We start from the raw sequence: 26,593 nt of genomic DNA, 5'->3' as shown, positions 1-26,593 counted from the left end.
CAGAAATCATTCTGATATGATGATCTGCTGCTCAAGAAACATTTAATGTGTACAATTGTACAAAATATTTGTGTACAATATTTTTTTTCAGGATTATTTGATGAATAGAAAGTTCAAAAGAACAGTGTTTATCTGAAATCTAATCTTTTGTAACATTATAAATGTCTTTACTGCCACTTTTGATTGATTTAATGCATCCTTGCCGAATAAAAGTATTAATTTCTTTTCAAAAAAATAAAAATAAAAATTCTTACTGACCCCAAACTTTTGAACGGTAGTGTATAATGCTACAGAAGCTTTGTATTTCAGATAAATGCTGTTCTTTTGAACTTTCTATTCATCAAGGAATCCTGAAAAAAAAAGTACACAACTGTTTTCAACATTGAAAATAATCATAAATGTTTATTGAGCAGCAGATCAGCATATTAGAATGATTTCTGAAGGATCATGTGACACTGAAGACTGGAGTAACGATGCTGAAAATTCAGCTTTGCATCACAGGAATAAATTACTTTGTCAAATATATTTAAATAGTACACAGTTATTTTAAATTGTAAATAATATTACTGTTTTTTTACTGTATTTTTAATGAAATAAATGTAGCCTTGGTGAGCAAACGAAACTTCTTTTAAAAACATTAAAAATCTTAGTGGTTCCAAACTTTTGGACTGTACTGTATGTTATTTTTAATGCAAGTTGTAATGAGAGATTTCAGGATTTCAGTCTTGATTAGGGTGACCATACGTCCTCTTTTTCCTGGACATGTCCTGGCCAGGATTTCTAAATAGCCTAAATTGGCTTGAGCCCCTGCCCTTTTCGGTCGTTTCAAAGGTACCACCGGAACGCGATTTCGGTTCCTGTTGACAGTCCTCATGCATTAAAATGCTTTGACCGTTCTCTGTAGATCCCGCCTTCTCGCAGGCCACGATTGGTCGTTTATGTACAATGCCTGGTCAAAAACCTTCAGCAAGTATAAAAACAAAGCCAAAACTGGGACATTTTAGGCAATTTAGAAATCCTGTCCAGGACATATCCGGGAAAAAGAGGAAGTATGCTCACCCTAGTCTTGATGCCTAAGCGAACTAACTTTCCATGAAAAGGGACTTTGCTAACAGGTGCTGACATTCTCAACTAATCACAACACAGCCTAACTAAAGGCAAAAGTGTTGACAAATCAGTTTTCAAACCGACAATTTATGAAGAATAACATCATAAACAGAAAACTCTTCTAGTAGCATTGCACTGACTTCCACTCACTCTCTCGTGGTTAAAAGTGACGTGAAATGGCCATTCTACTTCCACAATGTGACATATTTTCAAGTGAAACAGGAAAATCAAGAGGGATAAATGACATCAAACAGATATGAAATATCTGTCATTTTCATCTGTCAAATTTCAGAGGTAGAGCAATACTTTTTTTTTGGTCTTTGGAATAACATGGGTGAATTCACCATGAGGGCAGGAAGATGTACAGAAAGAGTTTGCGTTTGACTCATGTTGAGTTCAGATGTCTGTGTGTGGCATCTTCGGTAGAGTCTATCTAGCAGATTCAGTTTCATGAACTCTCACACTTGCTCAGTTCCAGTCAGATCTTATAAAGTGAATCTTGCGCTGACTCATGTTGTTTCCGGGTGCTCTGCAGCATGCCCAAATTTTAAACATCCGGCCGAGAGACACAAAGCAATAATTTCTCTGTGTGAAGTGGATGAGATGTTAGTCGAGTCTGCATTAATGCAAACTTTATTTGGAAGAAGCTCTTTGTGTCTGTCTCTGTGAATCTTTCCTGTTTTTTCTTCTACAGTGTATTCTCTCTCAAGCACCCAGTTTGTTTGTTTGTTTGTTTGTTGAGTTTGTGCGGATGTGTCAGTGTGCGGTGAGCACTGAAACTTTCTCTAACACCTCTGACAGTAAGTGACGTAGGCGAGATGGCCTGGATCTGGTAGAAATTTCCCCCCCACAGGGTCTGATGAGACCTCACCATAGGAAAGAAAGTCACACATGAGACCTCATTACCTTCTTAGTTGGTTCTCCCAGATAGGAGCTAAAATTTCAATGGAGAGCAAATGGAGACTTTTGTGTTTCTTCCACACTCTTAAAATCAGAGGTTTCAAGAGGAGGCGATGCCATAGATTAATCATTTCTGGAACCTTTCAGCGAGCAGTTCTTAAAAGAACATTTTAATAATCCAAGGAGCCTTTTTCCACTATAAAGAACTTTTTGTGGATTGGAAAGGTTCCATGGATGTTCAGGTTTCTTATGGAAACAATAACGCCATAAAAGGACCTTTCTTTTTAAGAGTGCTTTTTAACAAATTGTGCTGAGATTTTTTTTTTTATGAACTCAAACATTTCTCATCAAATTATCTGAGCTGATCTTCACATCCATTATATTATATTGTTGCATATATCTAATTTAAAGTGTGAGTTCACCCAAAAATTAAAACAATGTCATTTATTACTCTCATGTCGCTCCACACCCGTAAGACCTTCGTTAATCTTCGGAGCACAAATTAAGATATTTTTGATGAAATCCGATGGCTCAGTGAGGCCTGCATAGCCAGCAATGACATTTCCTCTCTCAAGATCCATAAATGCACTAAAAAAATATTTAAATCAGTTCATGTGAGTACAGTGGTTCAATATTAATATTATAAAGCCACGAGAATATTTTTGGTGCACCAAACTGCCAAACTGTTGAAATTGCGTGACTTTGGCGCTCCAAACAGCTGATTGGACACGCTGATTCATTATGCTCCGAAGTGTTTTGAAATCGGCCATCACTATATAAGTCCTTATTTTGTTTTTTTGGCGCTCCAAAAATATTCTCGTGGCTTTATAATATTAATATTGAACCACTGTACTCACATGAACTGATTTAAATATGTTTTTAGTACATTAATGGATCTTGAGAGAGGAAATGTCATTGCTCAGGCCTTACTGAGCCATCGGATTTCAACAAAAATATCTTAATTTGTGTTCCAAAGATTAACAAAGGTCTTATGGGTGTTGAACAACATGAGGGTAAGTAATAAATGGCATTATTTCATTTTTGGATGAACTAACCCTTTAATGTATATAACTCTTACTGGCTCATTTGTGTCTGTTTTAACCTTTATTGTAAGAGAAGTTGGAACTCTAAAAGAGCAACTTCTGAGATCCATCCCAGCTAACAGGGAATGTTCTGGCAAGGTTATCTCAAACTTATGAGCAAGTTTTCCTCCAGTAATAGAAGGTTCATTCAAAGTTATCTGGGGCCGTATTCACAAAACATCTTAAGGCTAAAAGTAGCTCCTAACTTGCTGATTTAAGAGAAACTCTTAAAACAATGGGCGTGTCAGTCCTAATTTTAGGAGTCCTACATTTTTGCTCTAAGAGTATTTCACAAAGCATTTTAGCAATAAAACTAGCTCCTAAATCTGTGAAACGTTAGGAGAAGTCAAGAGGACTCCTAAATCACTAAGATCAAATCACAAACAATCCTAATCCACCTAAAGACACTGTACACCATTGAGGCAATAGCGATAGAGCCTTGGGTGCTGAACCTTTTCTTCATAAATGCAATACATTTTGATTTATAGATTTGAATCTACGATAAGGCGCCAAAAATAAATCTTTAACAAATAAATAAATGCTGTCTGATTACCTGTGGCAATGGTTTTCATGTGTTCACATTTACAAATGATTGAATAGAGAGAAAATATATATATATAATAAGCGTATTCGAGCTTGGAATTTAGCCCAAACCCAAAGTTCTCCCCGTATCCCCAGCCGAGAGTGAGGAGCGGTGTGGTGGAGGGATACAGAAAACTGGTGAAGTAACTATAGGCGAGTCGCCTCTCTTCTGTCTATATATTCCTCCTCTCATGATGATTAGAAAGACCGTTTTAATGTGTTTCTCCCAAACTTTGTTTATAAAACATAATTTGTCGCTTGAATTCTGCATTCTGTTGAGATGCAGACATCCAAGAGGTGGACAATTAACTGTATATACTAGTTTAATTAGTGACACTTAGCCTACATTTTAAAACCTTTATGGCAACAATATGGCAACATTTTTATTAAAAATATGTATTTGAATAGGGCAACATTTGTGTTTTAAAACCTTTATTGTAATATGGAAACATGACACCTCATTCTACAATATTTCTATGATTAAATCGCTGACTCCTCCCCCATCAGCCAATCACTGTGTGTTTACTCCATAGCAACGAGGTCAACCCCGCCCTTACTCTTAGCTTAAGACTTCAGTCTATTCCTTAGTAAAAGTTGGTCTCAGCAGGTTTGTGAATAGGTTTTAAGAGAAAACTCTTAGCTAAGAACTTTTACTGCTATTTAGGAGAACTCTTAGTGGCAAGATAAAATGTTTTGTGAATACGGCCCCAGGTCTTTTAGTTCATGTAGCATTTTTTTTCTTAAATTTTTTAGTTGGACGTTCATCTTAACATATTTTTAAATGTTACTACTTATTTCAGAACGTTTAAAGAACATTCAAATAACGTTCCCATAATATTTGAAGAATGATTAAGTGGAACATTTCCTTAATGTTTAGAAAAATGTTTTAAAAAGCGTGAAAATTTTGAACGTTCTGAGAATATTCATAAATAACCTTTTCACAACTTTTAGGGGGAACGTTTGCAAAAGGACTTTTTTTTGTTGGGAGCTGGAAACATGATGCTAACCATATTCCATTATTTTTTGCTCATCTGCATGAGCTAACAGCCTGTTTTCCAACAAAGACCCCACAGTTGCATAAAATAACATTTTGTTTTATTAAATATAGTATACAAAATAAAGCATTTCACACATTGTCATCATCGTTACATTCGTCTCTAGAGTTCCTGAGTTTCTTAGACATTCAGACACTGCTCTGCTTCACAACAAAAGCACAACACAAGTGTGTGTGAAGAGATGCTTACAGACATTTACACATTCAGCTTTTTGAGTTCTTAACGTACAGTGACAATCCAGACCTAACCGTGGCACTCAGTACACTAGTTAAAGCGCAAGCGTTGATGTGTAGGTCAAAGTCACATGATAGTCACATGTTATTTCTGCAATGTTCCTAAACATCAAGAGGCTAATACAGTACATACAATCAGCGAACGAAAGGTTTAGTCGTACCACCATCATCAGGTCTGACGTCGCGCACACGTAGTGATGTCTACAACTATTTTACACAAACATGACTTACACACAGTGTGTACAGTATAAACAAAATATGAATATAAATATTACAAGTTAAACAAATATAAATATTTTTAAATTATAAATAGTGCTTAAGGAGCATTGCTTATCAGTTCAGGCCCAGACAGAGTCTGCAAACGTCATTGCATTTTATGGCTTTTTTGTTGTAGAGGAAAACTGGCAAATTTGGCAAAATGCATGTGAATACTGTGGCTAAAATGTCAAAGTGCCAGTCTTTTTGATAGATGAAGGCATCGGCAAATTCGGCAAGATAGTTTGCGGACATTAGTGGAGTCTAAATGGACCTTCTCATCAGAGTATTAAAACAGTCCTCAGTGCATCAAAAGACCCACGAGACGGCTCACACGAGCAGTCCGAAATCAGTTCAGTCACGTATGATGTACTGCTTGTGCTCCATCCACAAGAAACATCCCAAATCCAGAGTCATTCATCTCCAGTGCCCAGTTGTCCGGTTTGTCCTGAAGCTCTGATTTAGCTAGGAGGCGGTTTCCGTTTTCCGGAAAAGTGACGACACGCCAGCATGTCCGGCTGACAGACTCGCCTCCGTTCCCATTAGGCAGCGAGACAGTACAGGTGAGCTCCTTCCTATCCTTTTGATTGTGAAAGCTGACAGTGAATTGGCCAGGCTGACAGTTTCCCTTGCAGGATAGACTAAGTTGGACGTACAGGAAGTAGCTTCCACTCTCTTTCACATTCAGTGCTTTCTGATTTTCATCATAGCTGTAGAGAGAGCCAACGGTGTGACCCTTTCCATACGGGATAGATTCCCACGCCATCACATATTTACTCTTCAGTTCACCTGCAGGGCAAAGACAAAAAAAAACACGCTCAGTTCCAGTACTTTTGTTCAAAGGTATGTTCTAGTTGGTCTATCCATTCTGTGTTTTACACCAGTTCAATGTCTGAAATATAATGGCAAGAAACTTACTTTCAGTGGCTCTCAGGTATGCAAAATTCTGCATCTAAAAAAAGAAGACAGAGAAAAAAAACCCCATGAAAAACAGGTTCAGCAACACTTTGCTCATCTGCAAGGAAAGTAGAGCGACCAGAAGAACCGCCTGTGCTGAAATCATCTACCAGCAGTAAAGCTCCCTGAAATGAACTGTTCAGTCACTCTGGTTTAAACTAGGGCAACAAACACTTCCGAAACTCGAGGTTCACTAAACAGCCCTGGTCTGATTTATTCATTTTTGCCTGTAAAGGGTTACATGGTTCTTTCTCGATTAAGATATTGCTCTTAGATGCTTTTATTAGGTTCTTCAGATCAGGAGCCGGTTGCATAAACCACTTAGACTAAGTCTTAAAAGTTTTTCTTGAAGAGTGGTCCTAATTTTTTAAAGTCCGTTACATAAAAAGGTAGACTGGGTAATTTGAATTGGAAAAATAACTTTGATTACCCCTTGGTTAACTGCATGTTAGTCAAACTAGTTCTTAAGACACAGTCTTAATATAGTGACTAAGTTTATGCAACTGGCCCCAGGTTTCTTTAAATCATCAGTATTTTCTAAAGAATTACATTTATTTATCTAGAGAACCCTTAGAACCTTCATCTAACAGTGATATCAAAGCTGTCAACTGAGCTGCACAGTATCATGGCATTGAATGATTGTTATGATCATATTTCTTTGAATAACAGAACTGTACTGGTACAACGATCATGCTTGACTACATCCATGGTACATGCTCAAAAACATAAAAAATACCATGATATGATAAATAATACAATAGTAAAACCATGCTTGAAAACATTTAATGTCCAACAAAAACTTTTCTGTAACTTAAAAACTCACCTTATACGCTTTTCCGGACACAGGCAAAGGCGCAACCAACGAGTCCGTAGATCCGTCCAACTGTCGCGATTTCCTCTCGTTTATTTCGTTCTCAATGTGTTTGGCGAACCACAGCGCGCCCGCGAGCGCGATCGCAAACATGATGAAGAGCGCGATCACGGATACGGTGAGGAATGTGTCCAGACACCGGCTTCTGGAACGCGCGGCGGGCGACTGACTCTCGACATCTGTGGACGCGGACATCTCCAGAAACAATCTCCAGAAACAAGCAGTGCAAGAAAATGATATAAATCCACAGCAGGTGCAGCTCTACTGACGGGAGACATCACTGCGAGATTTATAAGCCCTGGAGGAGGAACTAACGGATTTCCCTCGTCAGCTCCTCCTCCACCCACAAGAGAGAGAAACAGAGACAGAGACGAGCTCAGGGAGGTTCAGAGAAAAACCGACTAACTTTCCGCTCCTTTCGCTCTTGCGCAAGCGGAGGTGGAAAGCGGGAGGAATATGAAGTGTGAATTTCTGTGACTGGCTCCACATTCCGCTCGCTATATTTCATGGAATATCATCCTACATGTATCCATACATGTATTTCACACCATTGTTTCTTTCACACACATATGTATGACAGGCTTTGCTGAGTTGTGAACGTTGTGTGCCCACATACACCGCGCTTCCAGATTCAGATGCTTCAAATCAACTTGTACTGTTTTTCAAATAAAAATTTTGATTTAAAATATGCACACATTCACTTTTTAAGTCAGGATTGATTTTTAACAGAATAGTGCAGTGTTTGTTATAAATCATTTATCCGTATAATTATTCCACCGCCCTACATTTGTTCTTGTTCCTGAAGCCGTTTTACTCCGATATATGTCACATTAAGCACAACTTCCTTTTCATGCTCCCCCAAAAATGAAAGTTAATCCATGATTTACTCACCCTCGTTCTACACTACGCCAAAACACATAGTAGGTCATGTCATTGTGCACTACGTCGCGTACGTCGAATGCGTATGGCTGTCGCGACGGAAGCTTGTTGTTTTACTAAGCTTTAAATAAGGATACTTGTCTTACACAAACGCATCGATTCATTTCAGAAGACCTTTATTAACCCCCTGGAGCCGTATGGATTCATTTTATGATGGATGGATGCATTTTTAGTCAACCATTCACAAACTTTAAAGGACTAAGGATGTTTTTAAATATATTTCCGATTGTGTTCGTCTGAAAGAGGGTGAGTAAATCATGGGATCATTTTCATTTTTGGGTGAACTATCCCTTTAATGTTTCTTGTTTTGACACATTCAGTTGGATTAAATCAAGTAAATTATCTTATACTTTAAATTTGAAATGGTGAAAACATTTCACCATTCACATCCGTCGTTTAACATTTGTATCGCACAACAGTTGTCAAATAATAAATGTTTACCTCACACTCTCTTACCATTCAAGTGGGCATGAAGCAGAAGTTGCAATAGTCCAGGGCTGCCAACTTTTGAGTTTAGCTTGGAGTGAGAATTATGGACATTTCAGTATTTTAATGACTAGGGGGTGTTACTTGATCAATCGGAAATAAATTTTAAGTTTGCTATTGGTGGATCTCATGTGTGACAGGTTGCCCCGCCCCCATCATCAGAGAAGAGATGTCGATGCAAGAGGGAGGAGAAGATATTGTGATTCGAGATTATGAGGAACATGATTTTGTGTGTTCATGTGACTAACCTTTGTGGATGTGATGTCTCATAAAATATGATGATGTTGTTCTGGTGTATTTAATTGTTTTCCCACATTCTGTGCATCTAGCCAATCTGACGTGATAATGAACTCAAACGAAAGAACATATGGCACGGTGGCTCCCGTCATGTTTCATGGGACTCTTATTATGACATTTCAGAGTTAACGCGCACAGACATACGTAATCAATGTGTATAACAAGAGTCCGATCTACCACGACACGTAAGGAAATATATGAGACAGAGATATTATAAAACTATTTAAACACAACACAAATTCTTTATTTATTATATCAGTAGTTAAGGGTAAAAGACTTGAGTCGTTTTTAAAATATTCATAGTCTTTTGTGCCGAGTCAATTCTGAAGTCATTTCAGGTCGAGTCCGAGTCTCTAACTCGAGTGCCCATCTCTACAATAATCATGTGGATCGATAAATCATTAAAAAAAAATGACCCTGTCGCTGGTTCACCTTCCTTGTAGCACTTTTTATAGATACTGACCTTTGTTATGCCTGATCATTCTATGTCTGTGATTGGCTCCAATGATCAAAGCACGGGAGAATTTGAAAGCACACGGAAGTGTTAGAAAGCACACTGGACCGGTCCGCTGATAGACGCCTGCTTTCAAACACTCCCGTGTGTATCTGTGTAAGCGCTCGGTGAAGAGCGTCATTTATGTCCATTTACAACATGTTTTTGAAGCGTTGATCATTGTAGCCAGTCACAGACGTATCTGAGTGATTCTCTGAGATGGGTGCCTTTTGGGTCATACCTTTTTTTTAAAATATATACCTTAAATAGTTATATTTCTGATCATTTAATGTGATAGTGGATTAGTACAACCTTTAAGAAAAAACATTTTCCCACCTCAGGCATGAAATTCTAATTGATATTGAGTGTTTTTTCTTACTGAAAGTTGTTTTGGAGTTCAACCCCGTCACAGACCACTTGGACCCTGTTTAAATATGATTTAAAAAGATTTTCAAGTAAATTCTTGTAGAAGCTTTTCAATGAGATGTCCCTTGTTTGATATCATTTATTGCATGTAGAATTTTATTTTTAAATACTCACCATTTGAATACCAAATCAGGTCATGAAAACTGTATCTAACATTGGTCTTCATATCTTATCACAAAATATGCATTAACATTAGGATTTAATCAGGCTTTCATATTTTTTCAGACTGTCCTGTAAGTTCTGCACACAGCAAAACAAACATTGACCTAATTTGTCTTCTTATCACAAAAATATTAATAAAAACTATCAAATAACAGGGTTGAACTCAGCATAACGGGGTTGAAAATGATAACAGGGTTGAAGTGATGATCATTATTTCAATATAGTATGGATTTCTTACCTATAAAATTAATGATATCACATTCAATAACATTTTATTTTATTAAAGTTGGCAAAAACAAACAAACATTTTAGTAAGTATTTAACATTAAATCTAAAGCATTAAGCATTAATTAATCACAAACATCAATCGATCTTTCCATTTGGTCCAAAAAAATCCCTTATAAAAACAACATAGACTATGGAAAACTACCTTGCTGGGATCTCATTTTGATTAAAACTTGTTTTTAGTGCTTAATATGAACTTTGAAAACAGGACTGTAACATGTCCATTAATTCATTCTTTATTCAGAAAGAAATCCCTCCACATCTTTCGCTTATGTCGTTTAGCTCTGTCACCCAGATTGCTTATTTTTTTTCTTTTTCCCTGCCTCTGTGTCCTTTTTCCACCTTTCACGCTCACTCCTGAGATAATTTTCCCTTCTCTCTGGGTCTGCATCCCTTCTTGCTCTGTACTGTCTTTGCCTCTCTGCTGCTGTTTTTGCCATTGGGATGTCTGAAAATATTGAACATAAAATACCATAATCAATTATTTCTGACAGTTCACATCACAGTACAACAAGTCTACAATTGAGTAATCTACTAAGAAGTGTCAAACATTCAACCCTGTCACAACGATTCAACCCTGTTATAATAAAAAATGTGACGGGGTTGAATGTGACGGGGTTGAAGTTTTTGGCAAACAGTAGCTCTAACTCCATACTTAGCTAAGACAGTAGCACCACATGGCATTTAGGACATCATAAAATTGTAATGTTTTGCAAAACTATTATTTAATTAATCTTAAACCGTTGTTTACTATAATTTAGTCATACAACAGAGTTGAAATGTTGAGCCTGACAATCTAAATCTGACAGTGAAAAACATGAAATATAGGTAAGAAAAGATACTGACACTTGCCTTTCTTTGCAGCATGTTCTTCAAGAGACTTGTGTGATGTCACTTCTGGATGTGATGCCACAGGGATTGATCCATTATTTTTATAGGGGGGTAAATAGTATGGCGTGACAGGGTTGAAAACAAACTGGAGGACGTGTATAAATATTGCAATTTCATATATAATTAATGCATTTTTTTATATATATTTATATTTTAGTTAAATTAGACCAACATATGATTATATTAGCAGCAACATTTTGGTATTAATTGCACTTTTTATTTGTTTGATATTCAATGAAAATGTAATGATGGTTAGTGAGGACATGCAAACATGCTTGTTGTCTACTACTTAGGCAACCCATTATCTTTAAATTAAAATTTTAAAAAAGCAATTGTGTTGCATTATAATGCAAAGGCACCTGGTTCTATTAATTGACAGCGATAAAAAGCATTTTGTGATTTCCTTCAATTGAAAATCTTTGAAGTAAGTTTGGGGGACTTGAAGGGCACCCAATTCAGAGAATCACACATCTGTTGAGGGTGTGAACACAATGGCCAATCAGAGGTGTTTCACGAATATACGCTCAACAGCGCTCACATTTTTTAAATTTCAGCACTGACTTGGTACCGAAGTCTTACCATAACCGCGAGCTCTACTTTGATGAAAATATTAAGGATGGTGTCAGTTTCAAACTAAATCAAGCCTGATTCAGTCTTGAGAATCTTAACAAATAAGCAGAATGGATTTCACATAGAGTTTTTAAGCATGGGTTTCACAGGACGTTTCAGAATGGTATGTGTTTTTTTATGTTATACACCATTTAATCATGACATTTGTCTTAAAACTATGGTAATACAAACCGTGATCAATCACAAAACCATGGTGATTTTTTATAAGGGGTGGTGAACAGCCTTACAAAAGTGAGCTTACAAAAAGCTACATCAACACTAATGTTGGCTAGCAGGTGAGTGAACTGTTAATTGAAAATGCAACTACAAATACTAAGATATACTTACAAGTTGTTATTCCACAAACAGCAGATTATCCCGACAAAGTGGGAATGGCTTCGTTTTTTGGGAGAAGCTTTTGCACAGCTGTGTATGCGTACGAGACACATAAAGTGTACTTTGCAAGAGTACTTTGTGCGTTTCACTGAGCGCTCGACTGTGTTCATTTACACTAGCGTATGCATAAAAAAACGAACCATACCCAGGGCTGCCCTTCCACAGGTAAATGCCGGGGTCATAATTTATATTTATATATATATATATATATATATATATATATATATGTATGTACACTGCCCTCCAAAAGTTTGAAGAAAAGTAGGGTTTTTGGACAATATTGGCATGAATCCTTTTTAATTTGTGATAATTTTGCACTGATAAGGGACAACACAAACTATGAAAACATATTTTATTATATAAACAGTTTATACATAGAAAAAAAACTTAAATTTTAGATTCATCAAAATATCCAGCATTAGCAGCTATCTGACCTAAACTGGGTTCTGATTGGTTCATTTTATTTTAAACTTAATTGGCAATCAATTGTTGAAGCTATTAAGGTGTGCTGACCCTAAAATCTTTAACAAACCTGGACCAAGATTAAACCAGTAACCAGCATCACAGCTGGCAAAGGGGCATGTCTGACTTTGAGATGTAGATATTGCCATTATTATGTAATCAAAATGAAAATTATTATTGCTGGTCTTCAATGATAATGTCAAGTTACTTTAATGTATTTGCACCAAAAAATAAGGATTTATGCTGATATCGTCCAAAACCACACTTTGCCAGGGGTGTTTCCAAACTTTTGGAGGGCAGTGTGTGTGTGTATATATATATATATATATATATATATATATATATATATATATATATATATATATATATAAAATTAATTTTAACCACTCTAAGTTCATCAGCCTTAGGAAGGTCAAAGGAAACGGGGTGGAAAAAACAGCGTCTCTTTGACATGGTGGCAACACTGTCTTCTCCAGTGTAGCCCAACCAAGGCCTCGCACCCCTTTTTTTGCATATTCCGTAGGCGGGGATTATTTAAATGAGTAACAATGTGACTTCACAAGATCTGGAAAAAAAGCATTGTTGTCCAAACCGTTAATTGTAGTTCTTGAAAATAAGATTCTGTTAAATGTTGGAGTGGACTTTAAGGTTTGTAACCTTGCAGATCTTTTTTGTATGCTGAAACAGCAACATTACACACTAACTAAAGTGTAATGAAAAAGCATAATAGGACCTCTTTAAATGTTCCAAAATCTGCCCTGTAGTCTGACAGCACGAGTGTGTGAGCGGAGTGGATTTCCCATGAGGGGGGATTGGAAACAGGCTTTCTGTATGCTGCTTGGTGCCAAATCTAGTTTCTTTGGCTTCTATGTTCAATGGCAAAGATAAATAACGAAGGAAAGTCACTCTAAATTGATTTGTTTATTGAACTGTGGTGTAAAAGCAATCACTCTAGCAGACGTGCTGTAGTGCTGAGTATCAGCTCGATTGCTCATGTCGTATTGCTGAATTACAAGAAATTACAACACTGGATTTCCGGTTTCTTTAGCATTGAAATTTAAGCATCTGTTATCTTTGTACATTAGTGTTTGTACAGCATCAGTCGAGTGAGTTTGACACTATATTGTTTGTCATGATCTTGAAATGGGTGTGCAAGGACGCGCATTCCACTTGCGCAATACATTTTGTTTGATCGCCACATTATTCCCAGACTTCCGTTTGGGAGTATTTTATGTGTGCTGGATTTTTTCCACACATAATGAAGTTGCTCAGATTTGTAAACTTCAAAAGTGAATTACCACATTTCCCTTTCAAACTGTTGTCTAAAAATAGATCTGTGTGCCTGGAAGAGGAGGGGCCTGATTATGTCACCTGCATGTGAAATCCTGTGCATCTGAGCCTGAGGGTTTACAGGAAGTGATGTCATCACCACAGGTGTAGCACCAGCACAACGCCCACAGTAAGAGTCACTTTCTCAGATCCTTTGTTTACTCCTGTCACTTCCCATATGACATCACTGACCTGTTGAACAATATGTGTTATATTATCTTCACAGTGTGTTTGTAAGCAAACCAAAGTAGTGTGAAAACTCTATCTCTTTGTGTGTGTGTGTGTGTGTGTGTGTGTTTGTGTTTGTGTGTGTGTGTGTGTGTGTGAGCTACAGTCGGTTTCTGTAATAGGTTTATCACATGAGGCCTTTACTCTTTGAATTGTCAGCTTCCCTTTTGAAAGCGACTCTGTAGTGCTTCCTGAATGCGGACGGGTCTTTTCGTTTTATTTTCCAGACCCGTGATCAGATGGTACTTTGGGGAAAAAGTAAACAAGACACATTCTGGAAAACCCAGCGCTAAGAAAAGACGAGCATCCATCAGTAACTACGAGTTGTAGTTCATTTGTTTCTCTTTGAAGTTGGCAACCCTAGACTTACACTGTAAAAACGAAGTAAAACAAAGACTGTTGGAGTTCTTTTTAGTTCAGTTTTTCAGACTATTGAAGTACATTTTATTATGTTTTTCTATTTTAATTGTTTAATTCACTGTGTTTCTGTTTCTTTGTAATTGTGAAATGTACCAATTTCTGACTGGAAATTATTTCTACACCTTTTTTTTTTTTTCAGTGTTTCTGAAAAATATTCAGAAAAGTGTTTCTGATTAATAGCTATGCTTCCAATTAAAGCTTATTTTCAAGCATCAGCATCTCTATTTCTGTATGCCATTCCTGGAACACTTCTGCTAACATCAAGTGAGTACCAGGCCGCCAGTATGTACTGTATCTCTTCAGAACTGTTTTGTCTAGTGCATACTGATGGTCAGTCAGGGAAAGTCTGTATTTCACCTAAAGGTCACACACACACGCTGCCGAGCACTTACGTCATGTGAGTTTTGAGTTTTCGTTCAGCTTCGTTCCGAAATGTGGAAGTTACTGTTTCACAAAAACACTACAAAGCAGTTAAGACTTTTGTGTTCCTGTATTTCTAACAGTCATCAAAGAGTCATCAGATCAGGATAATTGATAATAAATGTAAACACTGCCTAAATGAAATTGACAGTTGGTAAAATTAGAGATCATGTTCTAAGCAGAAAACGTGTGAATGAAGATGTTGCACATTTTGGGGAATTCAGTGGGCGAGTAGAGACAGGTTATTGGCGTGTGGGTGGAAAATATTCCACACTTACCGCTGCTATTTATAGCTCGGTCATCTGGCTAACTCAGCACAAGACAAAGCTTAAATACTGTCAGATTTATCCCAAACATGATGACACAGAAGAGTCATGTGTCACACCGGCCAATCAGAGCATGCAAAATGAGCTTTGCTTGGGCTGAAAGAAGGAGGGAATTTGTCAGGAAATCACTTATAGATTTCACAATCATGTATTTTGTGATGAAATCTCTCCCAGCACTACTCTATGCAGACTGCTGTGGCTGTGTTGCATTATGCTGCATGTGCAGGATTAACATTCCTTCTGAATTGAGTCTGTCTTGCATCCCGGTCAGGTTGTCTCCGCTGTTTCCTTTCTGGGGCACCAGCCAAAAGGGGGGCACCAAGTGATTAAGATAATGACTAGACCTTAAAAAAAAGAAAAAAAGAAAGAAAAAAACACATGTTTTGTATGTATATTATTTTGCTGGAAAGATATGAATACAAAATGAACAGTTAATGATACAATATATAAAAAGAGAATATAAAATATATGCATATAAAGAACTGCGATTGGGTCACAGTGTATTTACCCCCTCCCAGACAGAGTCAATCAAAATGGATAGGCAGCATCAGCTTAGCGGTTGTGCGAAATGTAAATTAAAAAAAGAGGAAAATATCACGACACATAGCCACCTTTAAAAAGTACCTGCGATATCAAGTTTTTTCGAGAAATCGTTCACCAGAGGATATGCTGCAAATTCTACTAAAAAGTTGGCTACAGACTACTTTCCCAAGTGTATTTGTTGCACTCAGACTGAAGAATGAACAACCGTGAGACAGAAGCGGCTGTCTGCACTCTCCCTGTCGGCTATTGAATCCGAACTAGTCAGGGGACTTTGAGGATTGATGCTGCCTTTACATGCTATCAGAAATTTCATAATTCCCAATTAAAGGTGCCCTAGAATCAAAATTTGAATTTACCTTGGCATAGTTGAATAACAAGAGTTCAGTACATGGAAATGACATACAGTGAGTCTCAAACCCCATTGTTTCCTCCTTCTTATGTAAATCTCATTTGTTTAAAAGACTTCCGGAAAACACGTGGATCTCAACATAACACCGACTGTTACGTAACAGTCGGGATCATTAATATGTACACCCCCAATATTTGCATATGCCAGCCCATGTTCCCAACATTATAAAAGGCATTAGACAAGGGCAGCCAGTATTAACGTCTGGATCTGTGCACAGCTGAATCAACAGACTAGGTAAGCAAGCAAGAACAACAGTGAAAAATGGCAGATGGAGCAATAATAACTGACATGATCCATGATAACATGATATTTTTAGTGATATTTGTAAATTGTCTATCTAAATGTTTCATTAGCATGTTGCTAATGTACTGTTAAATGTGGTTAAAGTTACCATCGTTTCTTACGGAGACAAGAGCCGTCGCTATTTTCATTTTTAAACATGTGCAGTCTGTATAATTCATAAACACAACTTCATTCTTTATAAATCTCTCCAACAGTGTAGCATTAGCCGTTAGCCACAGAGTATACAGCCTCAAACTCATTCAGAATCAAATGTAAACATCCAAATAAATACTTTACTCACATAATCCGAAGCATGCATACAGCATGCATGATGAACATCTTGTAAAGATCCATTTGAGGGTTATATTAGCTGTGTGAACTTTGTAAATGCACTGTAATATAGTTGAGAGCTCAGGGGCAGGGAGCAGGCGAATTAAAGGGGCGGCGCGCTGAAAAAAATCAGTGCATAGTTAATGATGCCCCAAAATAGGCAGTTAAAAAAATTAATTTAAAAAAATCTATGGGGTATTTTGAGCTGAAACTTCACAGACACATTCAGGAGACACCTTAGACTTGTATTACATCTTGTGAAAAAGCATTCTTGGGCACCTTTAAGAAGTCATGCTTTGTTGTCGGAATGAACAGGACTTATGGAGGACACCAGGTTTATTCTTACCTATTTATTGGGAAAATCTTATTAAAACCAAAATTATAGCCCTATGTAGTGTCCCATGCACTGACAACCATATAAACGTTCACAGCTAGATAGTCCGGTTGCTGAAGATTCTGTAATTTCGGTCAAATGCAGGCAATTTTCGCTGTGTATAAAACATACAATATGCTTCAAATGTTTACACATATATGTAAATGTTCATGTGCAATTTTTACCTAGGAAGCTCGTATTACCGATAATTCCAATAGCACGTGAAGGCAGCATTAATTAACAACTTTGCGTGCACAAAATCTAGAAAAGAAGATGTTCTGCTAACGGTAAGGCTTATTTACCATTATTTCTGGGAAAATATGTGATGCTGTTGTCGATTTGAAATTTGTGGAACGGTTTTCTCTTTTAGATGGTTGCTTAGGGGACTACACTGTGTTAATCCGGGCCTGACTGCATGGGTCGTAGGGCTGCGAGATTAATCAAATTTTGAATCTCGGTTTTGTAATCCTTCAAAGGCACGATTACAAAAAATAATATCCACTTACATTTTTGTGCATGTTTAAGAGGTGTTTTTAGAGCATGTTACGTTGTGAGAGGCGAATCACGACTACTTCAGTGTAAAATGCCCAGCACAAAAGGAACTACCAGTGACATAAGTGTAAGCTGATTGGTCGAACGCACAGGAAACACCTGCACCTGCTGTTTTTTAAAAGCCTATATATTTACTCCACAAACTAACTCTACAAACATGGAAAACAGTGATAGATTGTCCTCTGAACCTTACACTCAGGAGAAAATCCATCGCGAGTTTGAGCGGAACAAGCAAAACATGATTATGTATTTCTGCTCAGCTAGCGACACTGGACATCAACCACACGGCAAAAGCTAATACATTTTCATATACTCATATTAAATGTATAGGTCATTACAGCAGCTAATAGACACACTAGTGACTGTCTACTTTCTTTGTATAACAGTTCTACCTAATAACGTATTAGACAGGACTGTTAAACAGATGAAGACGCAGAATGTGAGCACTGTGTGAACTGAGCTGTTCTCAGTGCTGTCATAATAAGAAGAGTCACAACAACAAGCACAGTTTACATCACTTCAGAGTTCCCACTTGTGGTGCAAATGGAGGCTAGTTCCTATAACTAAGTTCTTATAACACCCCGGTGCGAAAGCCCTTATTATTTTACAATCCATCCATCATAAACGTACTCCACACGGCTCCAGGGGGCTAATAAAGGCCTTCTGAAGCGAAGCGTTTGTGTTAAATAAATATCCATATTTAACAAGTTATGAAGTCAAATATCGAGCTTCCGCCAGACCGCCTTCTGTATATAAGTTATGAAAAAGGGTAAACTGGCGATGCGTCAATTACACTTTTTCCGTAAGTTTAATAGGGAAGGTGTTGGAAGCGTAAGCTTTGTGAACTGCAAGAGTTTTACACTTTCTGCGTATGTTGAATATGGAAGGTGGTCTAGCAGAAGCTAGTTATTCGACTTCATAACTTGTTTAAATATGGATATTTTTTTACACAAATGGATCGCTTCACTTCAGAAGGCCTTTATTAACCCCCCGGATCCATGTGGAGCACATATTTATGATGGATGAATGTGGATGGAAGAACTTTCTTCAGCTCATGCTCACTGATCTATCACTCCCATTATAAAACTCAGATGCGTCAGGATTTTTATTAATATTTCTCTGATTGTCTTCATCAGAAACAAGAAAGTCATATACACCTAGGATGGATTGAGGGTGAGTAAAGCTTGTGCTAATTTTCATTTCAAAGTGAACTAATCTTTTAATGCTATAGAAAGGCAAAGGAAGGAAGTTTTTGCAGCTTGTTTTTTTACTTTTATGCAATAATATGGCATGCAGTTGTTTCAAACAATGGTAGAAATGTATTCAAAAAATCATTTAATGTAAATTGCGATAATCATAATTAAAAATCGCAATTACAATTTAAAGAGAATAAATGACACTTATGATTTTTGTCATAATCGTGCAGCCCTTATGGGTCGGATTTCTGGGTTGCACATCTTAAGCCAAAAATGTATAAGTACTCAAGTTGAAAGCTTAGGGCAGTTTGATTCCATGTCAAATAGGGCGGAGCCTCCGAGCCACACCCACCTATTACATCATCGCCATGGACCAATGGTAGTTTTCCAGCCTTTGCCTTTGGCAAGCTCTTTCGAACTCCAGAAACAAATGAACCAATTTTGTTTAAAATTATGTCACACTGGTTTATCTTGCAGTGTATCAAGGCCTTTGGGGCAGTTCGAGTCCCATAATAAGTGCACCACTGTGCACGACACTGCAAGTCACCTGGATAGACGTGTGTGCAAAATTACCTTGAAAAAAGACTCAAAAAATATCACCGATCTGGAAGAATAACTCATAGCAAGACAGTTCATCAATATCTGTGTTAAAGGGTTAGTTTAGTTCACCCAAAAATGAAAATTCTGTCTTTACTCATCCTCATGTCGTTACAAACCCTTAAGGCCTTTGTTCATCTTTGGAACACAAATGGAGATCTTTTGAATGAAAACTGAGAGCTTTCTGACTCTCCATAGAGACACAACAACAACTTTCAAGGTTCAAGTGGTTTAACCTCAAAGCGACACACGTTGGAGATTATGAATCAGTGCTCATGTAACAATGTCTGCTCTTACGCCAACATGACACATTTGCGTCAGGTGGTGCCCTCCTGAACAGGATGAACTAACTTTTCAAAGTTGACACATTTTGGAGGGCTTAGACCAAGTGTTAAACGAGAATCCGGCCAGGTGCAGTGAATCACAGCCTGGTTGTCCAGGTTCTTCAGAGGAAAAAGGAGTCGGGTGCGGAGGAAGGTTTTTTAAGCATTTAGGCCAATTTAGGCGACCTCTTACTCCTTTTACTACAGAGGGAACAAATGGGGAACTCCGGTTGGCACACTGAAAGGAAGAGGCGGAGGGCAACACAGATGTCAGAGATTTGTGGGAAACTGGCAACCTGCCCTCACACCACCATAACCACACGTGTTGACATTAGTAACGCTCCTGTTAAACCTCACTCTGAGTGTGTGGTACCCAGAAAACCTGCTGAGATAGATAGATAGATAGATAGACAGACATAAAGATAGACAGACAGATAGATACTGTTGTGCGTGAAAATCCCAAGAAATGATCTGTTTCTGACACTAACAGTCATTAGGCCATTAAAGACACATTTATCACTTCCCCACTCTGAACCTCTGCATGACCTCATTGGGCTGATCTGATGCCATGTATTTTAGATGAGATTTGCATTTTTCAATAAGAAACAGGAAAATACAGAAACAGCACATATTTAGGACTAAGAATCAACCTTTAAAACCCCACATTCCATCGACTAATCTGAATTATGTTATATGCTCGAATCACGTCAACACTTCGGTAGCTATCCTGCATTGTTTTCTTTTCCAGAGGGAATCGGGTGTGTTAATGATTCATCACAGGAGGAGACATAAAACTAAATAAATAAAATCAGCGCTATCTTGTTGTTTTCCCTCCATTATCACTGATTTTGGCTCTTAAGAAGCCGGGCAGTGAGTCAGGGGGCTTGACATGACTCGTGACTCAGGCAGGAATTCTCTCTGGTTGGAATGTTTGGAAGGAAACACGAGCTTCCTGCTCGCTGGATACTGTGCACTATATAAATTTATTTTTTCATGCATTTTTGTGTTAAATTATGTAACTAGACAGTCTGATTAAACAATGAATTAAGAAAGAGATGTTAAAAATGTCAGAAACTTGGAATGGAAAGTCGAGTGCATTGCATTTTGGGATGCAATATTCCACACTGTATACTCTAGTCATATACTACTGTATATCGCGCCACACAGATGTCCTTATGCATGCTGGAAATACATGCTGCAGGACTTTATTCTGGACACAGTCCTTTCCTCTGGTCATTTAAGTGCATCGGGGTTTTCTCAGCGTGAATCACTGGTCACACGCTCGAGATTTGCGATATCGTGTCATATTTAATAAGAATGACACCCAAAGAAACCTTGTGTTTGGTGTTAGTTCTTGATTAAGGGCGTTTCACAGATGCAATCAGAAATAACAGCGTAAACGTGATGGTAATTTCTATGTGTCACAAGCCCTGACCTGATTCATTCATCATAGTCTCAAAGCAAGATGACTTATTAAATTAACAAGATCATTCCGAGTCCGGTTTGAAATAATCAGACGGTGGAATATGGCGTTTCCCGCGATCACAGTTGGAGTCACGGAGCTGCAGTGCGCCCTCTACTGGAGCTGCGACACGTTTACACCTCAGATCCTTTAATGCAAATTCATTTTTAATATTATATAGATATACCGATATATAAAGCACTATTACAACAAGGTAATGTTTATTTTATTCTGATATTTAATTCTTATCTCACACATCGTTTATCTGCATTCAGATTTTTTTGGCTACAGGACTTTTTCTATGCTATAATGTTTCTATAATAAATATATATAAATTATATATCTTGCCTTCAAAGCAATGTGGAAGCAAAAAACAAACACAAACATAAAAAAATAAACTTTCACAGCCACGTTATCTTTGCAAGCACAGACTATTTGGTTTAATCAGTATTTATTTTTATTATATAATTAGCATCAAAGAAACTAATTCTTACTCACAGTCATGAAAGATTATTAAACGAAAATGATTGCAATATGTACTATGCAAATAGCCATGAAACAAAAGAAGGAAGCAGAATGGCACAAATTTTCATGGTGACTTCCGTCACTTTATTGAGTATGTCTTGTGTGTTAACCGTGAATATACTCAATATAGTTTTTATTCACATTGATGAGAGATTATTAAACGAAAAGACTGAAAAATGATTGCATAACCACCATAACATTTAGGCCAATGGTTGCATAACAACCACCATAGGTGGCGATATGTACGCAAAAGTATGCAAATAGCCATGAAACAAAAGAAGAAGGAAGTAGAATAGCGCAAATTTTCTTAGCGTCTGTTTTCATGGTGACTTTGTCGCTTTATTAATATACTTGGTTGACTGAACTTACTTCTGGACACATTTTTGGAACCAGCATACCTCGAGTAAGCAAGGTTTGGGTTAATCAACCGAGAGTTCAGGGTATGTTTGACGGTTAGATACCCCCCGGATGAGCAACTTTTCAAGCTTTTAAAGGCTTAGTTCACCCAAAAATGAAAACTCTGTCATTACTCGCCCTCATGTCATTCCACACCCGTAAGACCTTCGTTCATCTTCAGAACACAAATTAAGATCTTTTTGATGAAGTTTGATTGGTTTCTGTTCCTCCATAGAGATCCAACCACTCCAAGGTCCAGAAAGTTAGTAAAGACATCATTAAAGTACACCAACTTGCGTTGGATCTCTAAAGAGACAGAAACCTTTCAGACTTCATCAGAAATATCTTAATTTGAACAAAGGTCTTACGGGTGTGGAACGACATCAGGGCGAGTAATTAATCACAGAATTTTCATTTTTGGGTGAACTAACCCTTCAACCTTTAAAACAACTGCTATAATATAGTGATGCATTTGTGTTTTATATGTTGCCTGGAAAAACAATTATATAAATAAATAAAATGGTGATGTAGTTATGACTTCTACCAGACGGATACGGATTTACTCGTGTTTTTAATAATAAAAACAGTGACGAAATCGCTTTTGGGCCATTGTATGTTTGGTTGGGTTTGTTAATGTAAGACTCAGTCACCCTTTATATGCAGAAATCTTGTTATTGATGGTTATGCATAAGCAACATTGTTGTTTTTTTTATAGATTGCATCTTTAATACCAGCATATTTTGTTTTATTGCAGTAGTAGATGCTTTTTAAGTTCAAAACAAGTGTTGCTTCTCAAGTAAATGTATCTTGTTTGAAGGATTTCTGAGTATTTTAAGTGGAAAAACAAATTTAAAGACAGTTAATCTGTACTGTAATGTCAGTCTACAATCACTGCTTTCAATGAGCCATGCTGTATATTAATATCAGGTCCAGTTGCTATTCTGCATGTGGATGATGTCAAAGTTGCGATGAGATGAATCCTCCCAGGGTTTATGAATAACCCTTATGAAACATTTTGTAAGTTAAACTGATTTTATAAACGCGATTTAATTTCGTAACATTTGTGTGACTCACCTCTTTCATTTGAAGCGTTTATAGAAGTAAAGGGAGATTCCCGTCATCTTCCCTGATTGGCATCCCGCCACACCGCAGACACAATCATGGTCAGCATCTGTGGTTAATGTTTGGAAATGGATTCTAAAATAGAATTTCTGTTTTAATTAATCACTTCTGGGTCTGGGTCACCAGCTGAACCTTGACCTCTTGGTCGACGCAGAGATCATGTGAACACTTATTCAGGCAGGATAGTACAGCATCTGTTTGCTTTCATCCCTTTTATTTTGATTAAAAAACATTTCTTATCTTTTTACATTAAACACTCCCGGAGAAAGAGCGAGAAAGACCGAAAGAGACAGAGTGAGAAAAAGACCGAAAGAGGAGACAGTGTCATCAGATCATCTACATATTCTTTAAGACTTTTTTCAACCATAAACTCATAAGTGAAAGAGAAGCATGTCCAGAGATGTCGCGTCTCTCAGTTCGTATTTACAGGAAGTTTGCGAGCGGCCGTCGCTCGGCCGCCCGCCGTTGAACATCACATCCTTGATCAAGCACAGGAAGGGGCGGAGCGTTGCGTCAACGTCCTCAAAACCCGGCAAAATGATTGGTCGGTGTCAACACCGAAGCAGATGATTGGTGCAACAGTTAGTGTTCTTGTATCCGCAAGGCTGCCGAAAAAGAACAGTCAGGTTGACTCGCTCGACGTGCTCGACTCGTAACCTTTGACCTCTATGAAGGTGAGAGCGTGACCCCGACGGCAGACGCTCCCCAAGAGTGTAAGTGTGTGATTTTTTGGCATGTATAAGAGCTGCGGTCTCTGGTGTATCACATTCTGATAAAGGTCTGACACTCATACACCACACCACCCTGAACGAAAGAGATCCCGCTGAAAAACCAGCTTAATCCAGCCTAAGGTGGTCTTCAGATGGTCTTCCACTCAAAACCAGCAAAACCGACCAGGCCAGGAGAACGGATAACCACCTCAAACTGGTTTAAACTGTTTTTCTCAGCAGGGAAGAGATGGAGGATGGACAAATGGAGGGAAAACTACCCGATAAGAAGACTTCTTCTTCTTGGAAAGGACAGACGGATGTGCTTGAATGGCAGTGAGATGAGCAGGGTGGGTGTGCGGGTGACCAGGAAACAGAGACGTGGAGGAGGAAGCCAACATTGCCATCATCATCATCATCTGAACAGGGTTCTCCCAAGGCTGCTCTTTTTGGGAGATCTCAAGACAAGCGACAATCGTTTATCATTGTACTGATGCAGGAATCTCAACAAAAAGATGTCCGGCTCATATTTCACAACCGACAAAGACAGAAGTCTTGAATTTGGAGTGGCGTACTGAGATTCACCCTGATGCTAATCGCGATGATGATGGTGATGTTGAAGTCATCCACCCTCATTGTCCTCCTCCAGATCTGCGTGTCCTGGTCACCAGCGCCCTAGTCACAGACTCGTCACCAGTTGCATCTGTCCGTCGGCCTCCCCCTGCGAGGGCTGCAGTCCCAGCCGAGCCTCGTCGTTGGTCCTGCGAGGCGGAGGCTGGTAAAAGGCCGAGATGTGCGCTTGACGTCCCGCGCTGAAGTACAGCTCGTCCGGCGGGAGGGTGGGGTGCGGCTCCGCCCCCAGCGCCTCGGGACTACTGTCGGGATAGGACGAGTCGCGGTCCCGTGCGTACAGGGAGGCGGAGTCAGGTCCGGCCCCGCCCACGCTGTCGGTGATTTCCGCCGAGAAGCTCTCCGAGTCCTCCTCGCTCTGGTAGAACACAGATTGGGCGTGCTCCAGGAGGCGGGGCTTATCCGGAAGGCGGGGTTTATCCGGTAGGCGAGGTTTATCCGGCAGGCGTGGCTTTTCCAGTGCTTTGTACAGCAGCTCCTCCTCATCCTGCGGAGGCGGCGGAGGTGGGCGGGGCAAGGGCCGCTGCGGAGGCTCTCGGTGACCCGTCGACGTGGCGTAATCTTGCCGTTGCATTGTCGAATTCGTTCCGTTGCCGTATCGATCGGTGGAAGGCCGCAGGTTGCTCTGCACTAGCTCGGATATGATCATCTTCTCCAACGCCGCTGCGTCGGAAAGGTTCCGTCTCAAACTGGTAGCAGGCTCCGCCCCTCTGGGTGTCAAAAGGGCGGGGCTGACTTCTCCAGACACGCCCCCTGACCCCACAGGAACGCCCCCCAGCAGATCCGAACTCCCTCCATGCAGCGAGTAGCTGTTGTTGTAGTTTCCGTTCAGTCGAACTCCCTCCAGCCCACATGACTCTCGGCTGCGTGACAGTGTGCCCTCTACAGGACAGAGAGAGAAAATGCTCGATTACACTGCAGGAAAAATTGATTTTCTGAATTAAAGGGTTAGTTCACCCAAAAATGAAAATTCTGTCATTTATTAATCACCCTCATGCCAGTCCACACCCGTAAGACCTTTGTTACACAAATTAAGATATTTTTGTTGAAATCCGATGGCTCAGTGAGGCCTTCATAGGGAGCAATGACATTTCCTCTCTCAAGATCCAGTACAGTGGTTCAATATTAATATTATAAAGCCACGAGAATATTTTTAGTGCGCCAAAAAAACAAAATAACGACTTATTTAGTGATGGTTGATTTCAAAACACTGCTTCAGGAAGCTTCGGAGCGTTATGAATCAGCGTGTCGAATCAGCGGTTCGGAGTGCCAAAGTCACGTGATTTCAGCAGTTTGGCGGTTTGACACGCGATCCGAATCATGATTCGACACAAAAGATTCATAACGCTCCGAAGCTTCCTGAAGCAGTGTTTTGAAATCGGCCATCACTAAATAAGTCGTTATTTTGTTTTTTTGGTGCACCAAAAATATTCTCATCGATTTATAATATTAATATTGAACCACTGTACTCACATGAACTGATTTAAATATGTTTTTAGTACATTAATGGATCTTGAGAGAGGAAATGTCATTGCTCAGGCCTCACTGAGCCATTAGATTTCGACAAAAATATCTTAATTTGTGTTCTGAAGATGAACAAAAGTCTTACGGGTTAGGAACGACATGAGAGTGAGTAATAAATGACAAAATTTTCATTTTTGGGTGAACTAAGCCTTTGAACAGTCATTTTGAGTTTTTATTCAGGATGTGACACCATTTAGTGAATGTTGCATTGATATGTAACTGATACTGAAGGAGTGAGCGGTTCAGGCGCTGCATATGCATGAATGCATAAATACAGAGATGCATCTGATGCTTTCTCATGCACGTGATTTCAGCCTCATGATGGAAAAATTCACTCTTTCCACAATAACGCCTTCTCTGTCATGTCTCTCGACGGTGTACTCAGACTTAAAAGGAATAACTCGGTCAAAA

At 38.7% G+C, this 26,593-nt stretch overlaps 2 protein-coding genes across 6 annotated transcripts in view; both read right to left on the bottom strand.

The window, feature by feature from the left end:
* Positions 1 to 4,744: 4,744 nt before the first annotated feature.
* LOC125271150 lies at positions 4,745 to 8,552 on the bottom strand. Of its 3 annotated transcripts, none has more exons than XM_048195146.1 (4): positions 8,438 to 8,552; positions 6,995 to 7,250; positions 6,133 to 6,166; positions 4,745 to 6,003 (listed from the first exon to the last, which is right to left on the bottom strand). In XM_048195146.1, exons 2-4 carry the CDS (start codon positions 7,235 to 7,237, stop codon positions 5,573 to 5,575), a joined length of 708 nt encoding a protein of 235 aa, XP_048051103.1. In that variant the 5' UTR covers positions 7,238 to 7,250; positions 8,438 to 8,552; the 3' UTR covers positions 4,745 to 5,572. The 3 variants fall into 3 exon arrangements, with proteins under 3 accessions (XP_048051103.1, XP_048051102.1, XP_048051101.1); XM_048195145.1 differs by having other exon boundaries at positions 6,995 to 7,379; positions 8,438 to 8,478; XM_048195144.1 differs by lacking the exon at positions 8,438 to 8,552 and adding an exon at positions 7,934 to 8,140.
* A 14,964-nt stretch (positions 8,553 to 23,516) lies between these two features.
* The window catches only part of LOC125271074 (adhesion G protein-coupled receptor L1-like), a 46,389-nt gene continuing 43,312 nt past the window's right edge, over positions 23,517 to 26,593 (bottom strand). For all 3 annotated transcript variants that reach the window (XM_048195003.1, XM_048195000.1, XM_048195002.1), the window contains one exon: positions 23,517 to 25,540. In XM_048195003.1, coding sequence (XP_048050960.1) covers positions 24,708 to 25,540 — 833 coding nt within the window. In that variant the 3' untranslated portion in view covers positions 23,517 to 24,707. The remainder of the gene's footprint in view (positions 25,541 to 26,593) is intronic.

The sequence above is a fragment of the Megalobrama amblycephala genome, linkage group LG7 (assembly GCF_018812025.1).
Source record: "Megalobrama amblycephala isolate DHTTF-2021 linkage group LG7, ASM1881202v1, whole genome shotgun sequence".
In the NCBI taxonomy this organism is placed as follows: domain Eukaryota; kingdom Metazoa; phylum Chordata; class Actinopteri; order Cypriniformes; family Xenocyprididae; genus Megalobrama; species Megalobrama amblycephala.
This window is presented reverse-complemented; position numbering and strand designations above follow the sequence as displayed.

Bases quoted from the DNA above. Each gene is read 5' to 3' on its own strand.
- LOC125271150 (XM_048195144.1), bottom strand. From the start codon at position 7,971: ATGACCTACTATGTGTTTTGGCGTAGTGTAGAACGAGG. The intron at 7,251-7,933 runs GTGAGTAAATCA...TTGTTTCTGGAG, and splicing joins TGGCGTAGTGTAGAACGAGG to ATTGTTTCTGGAGATGTCCG. The intron at 6,004-6,132 runs GTAAGTTTCTTG...TTTGCCCTGCAG, and splicing joins ATACCTGAGAGCCACTGAAA to GTGAACTGAAGAGTAAATAT.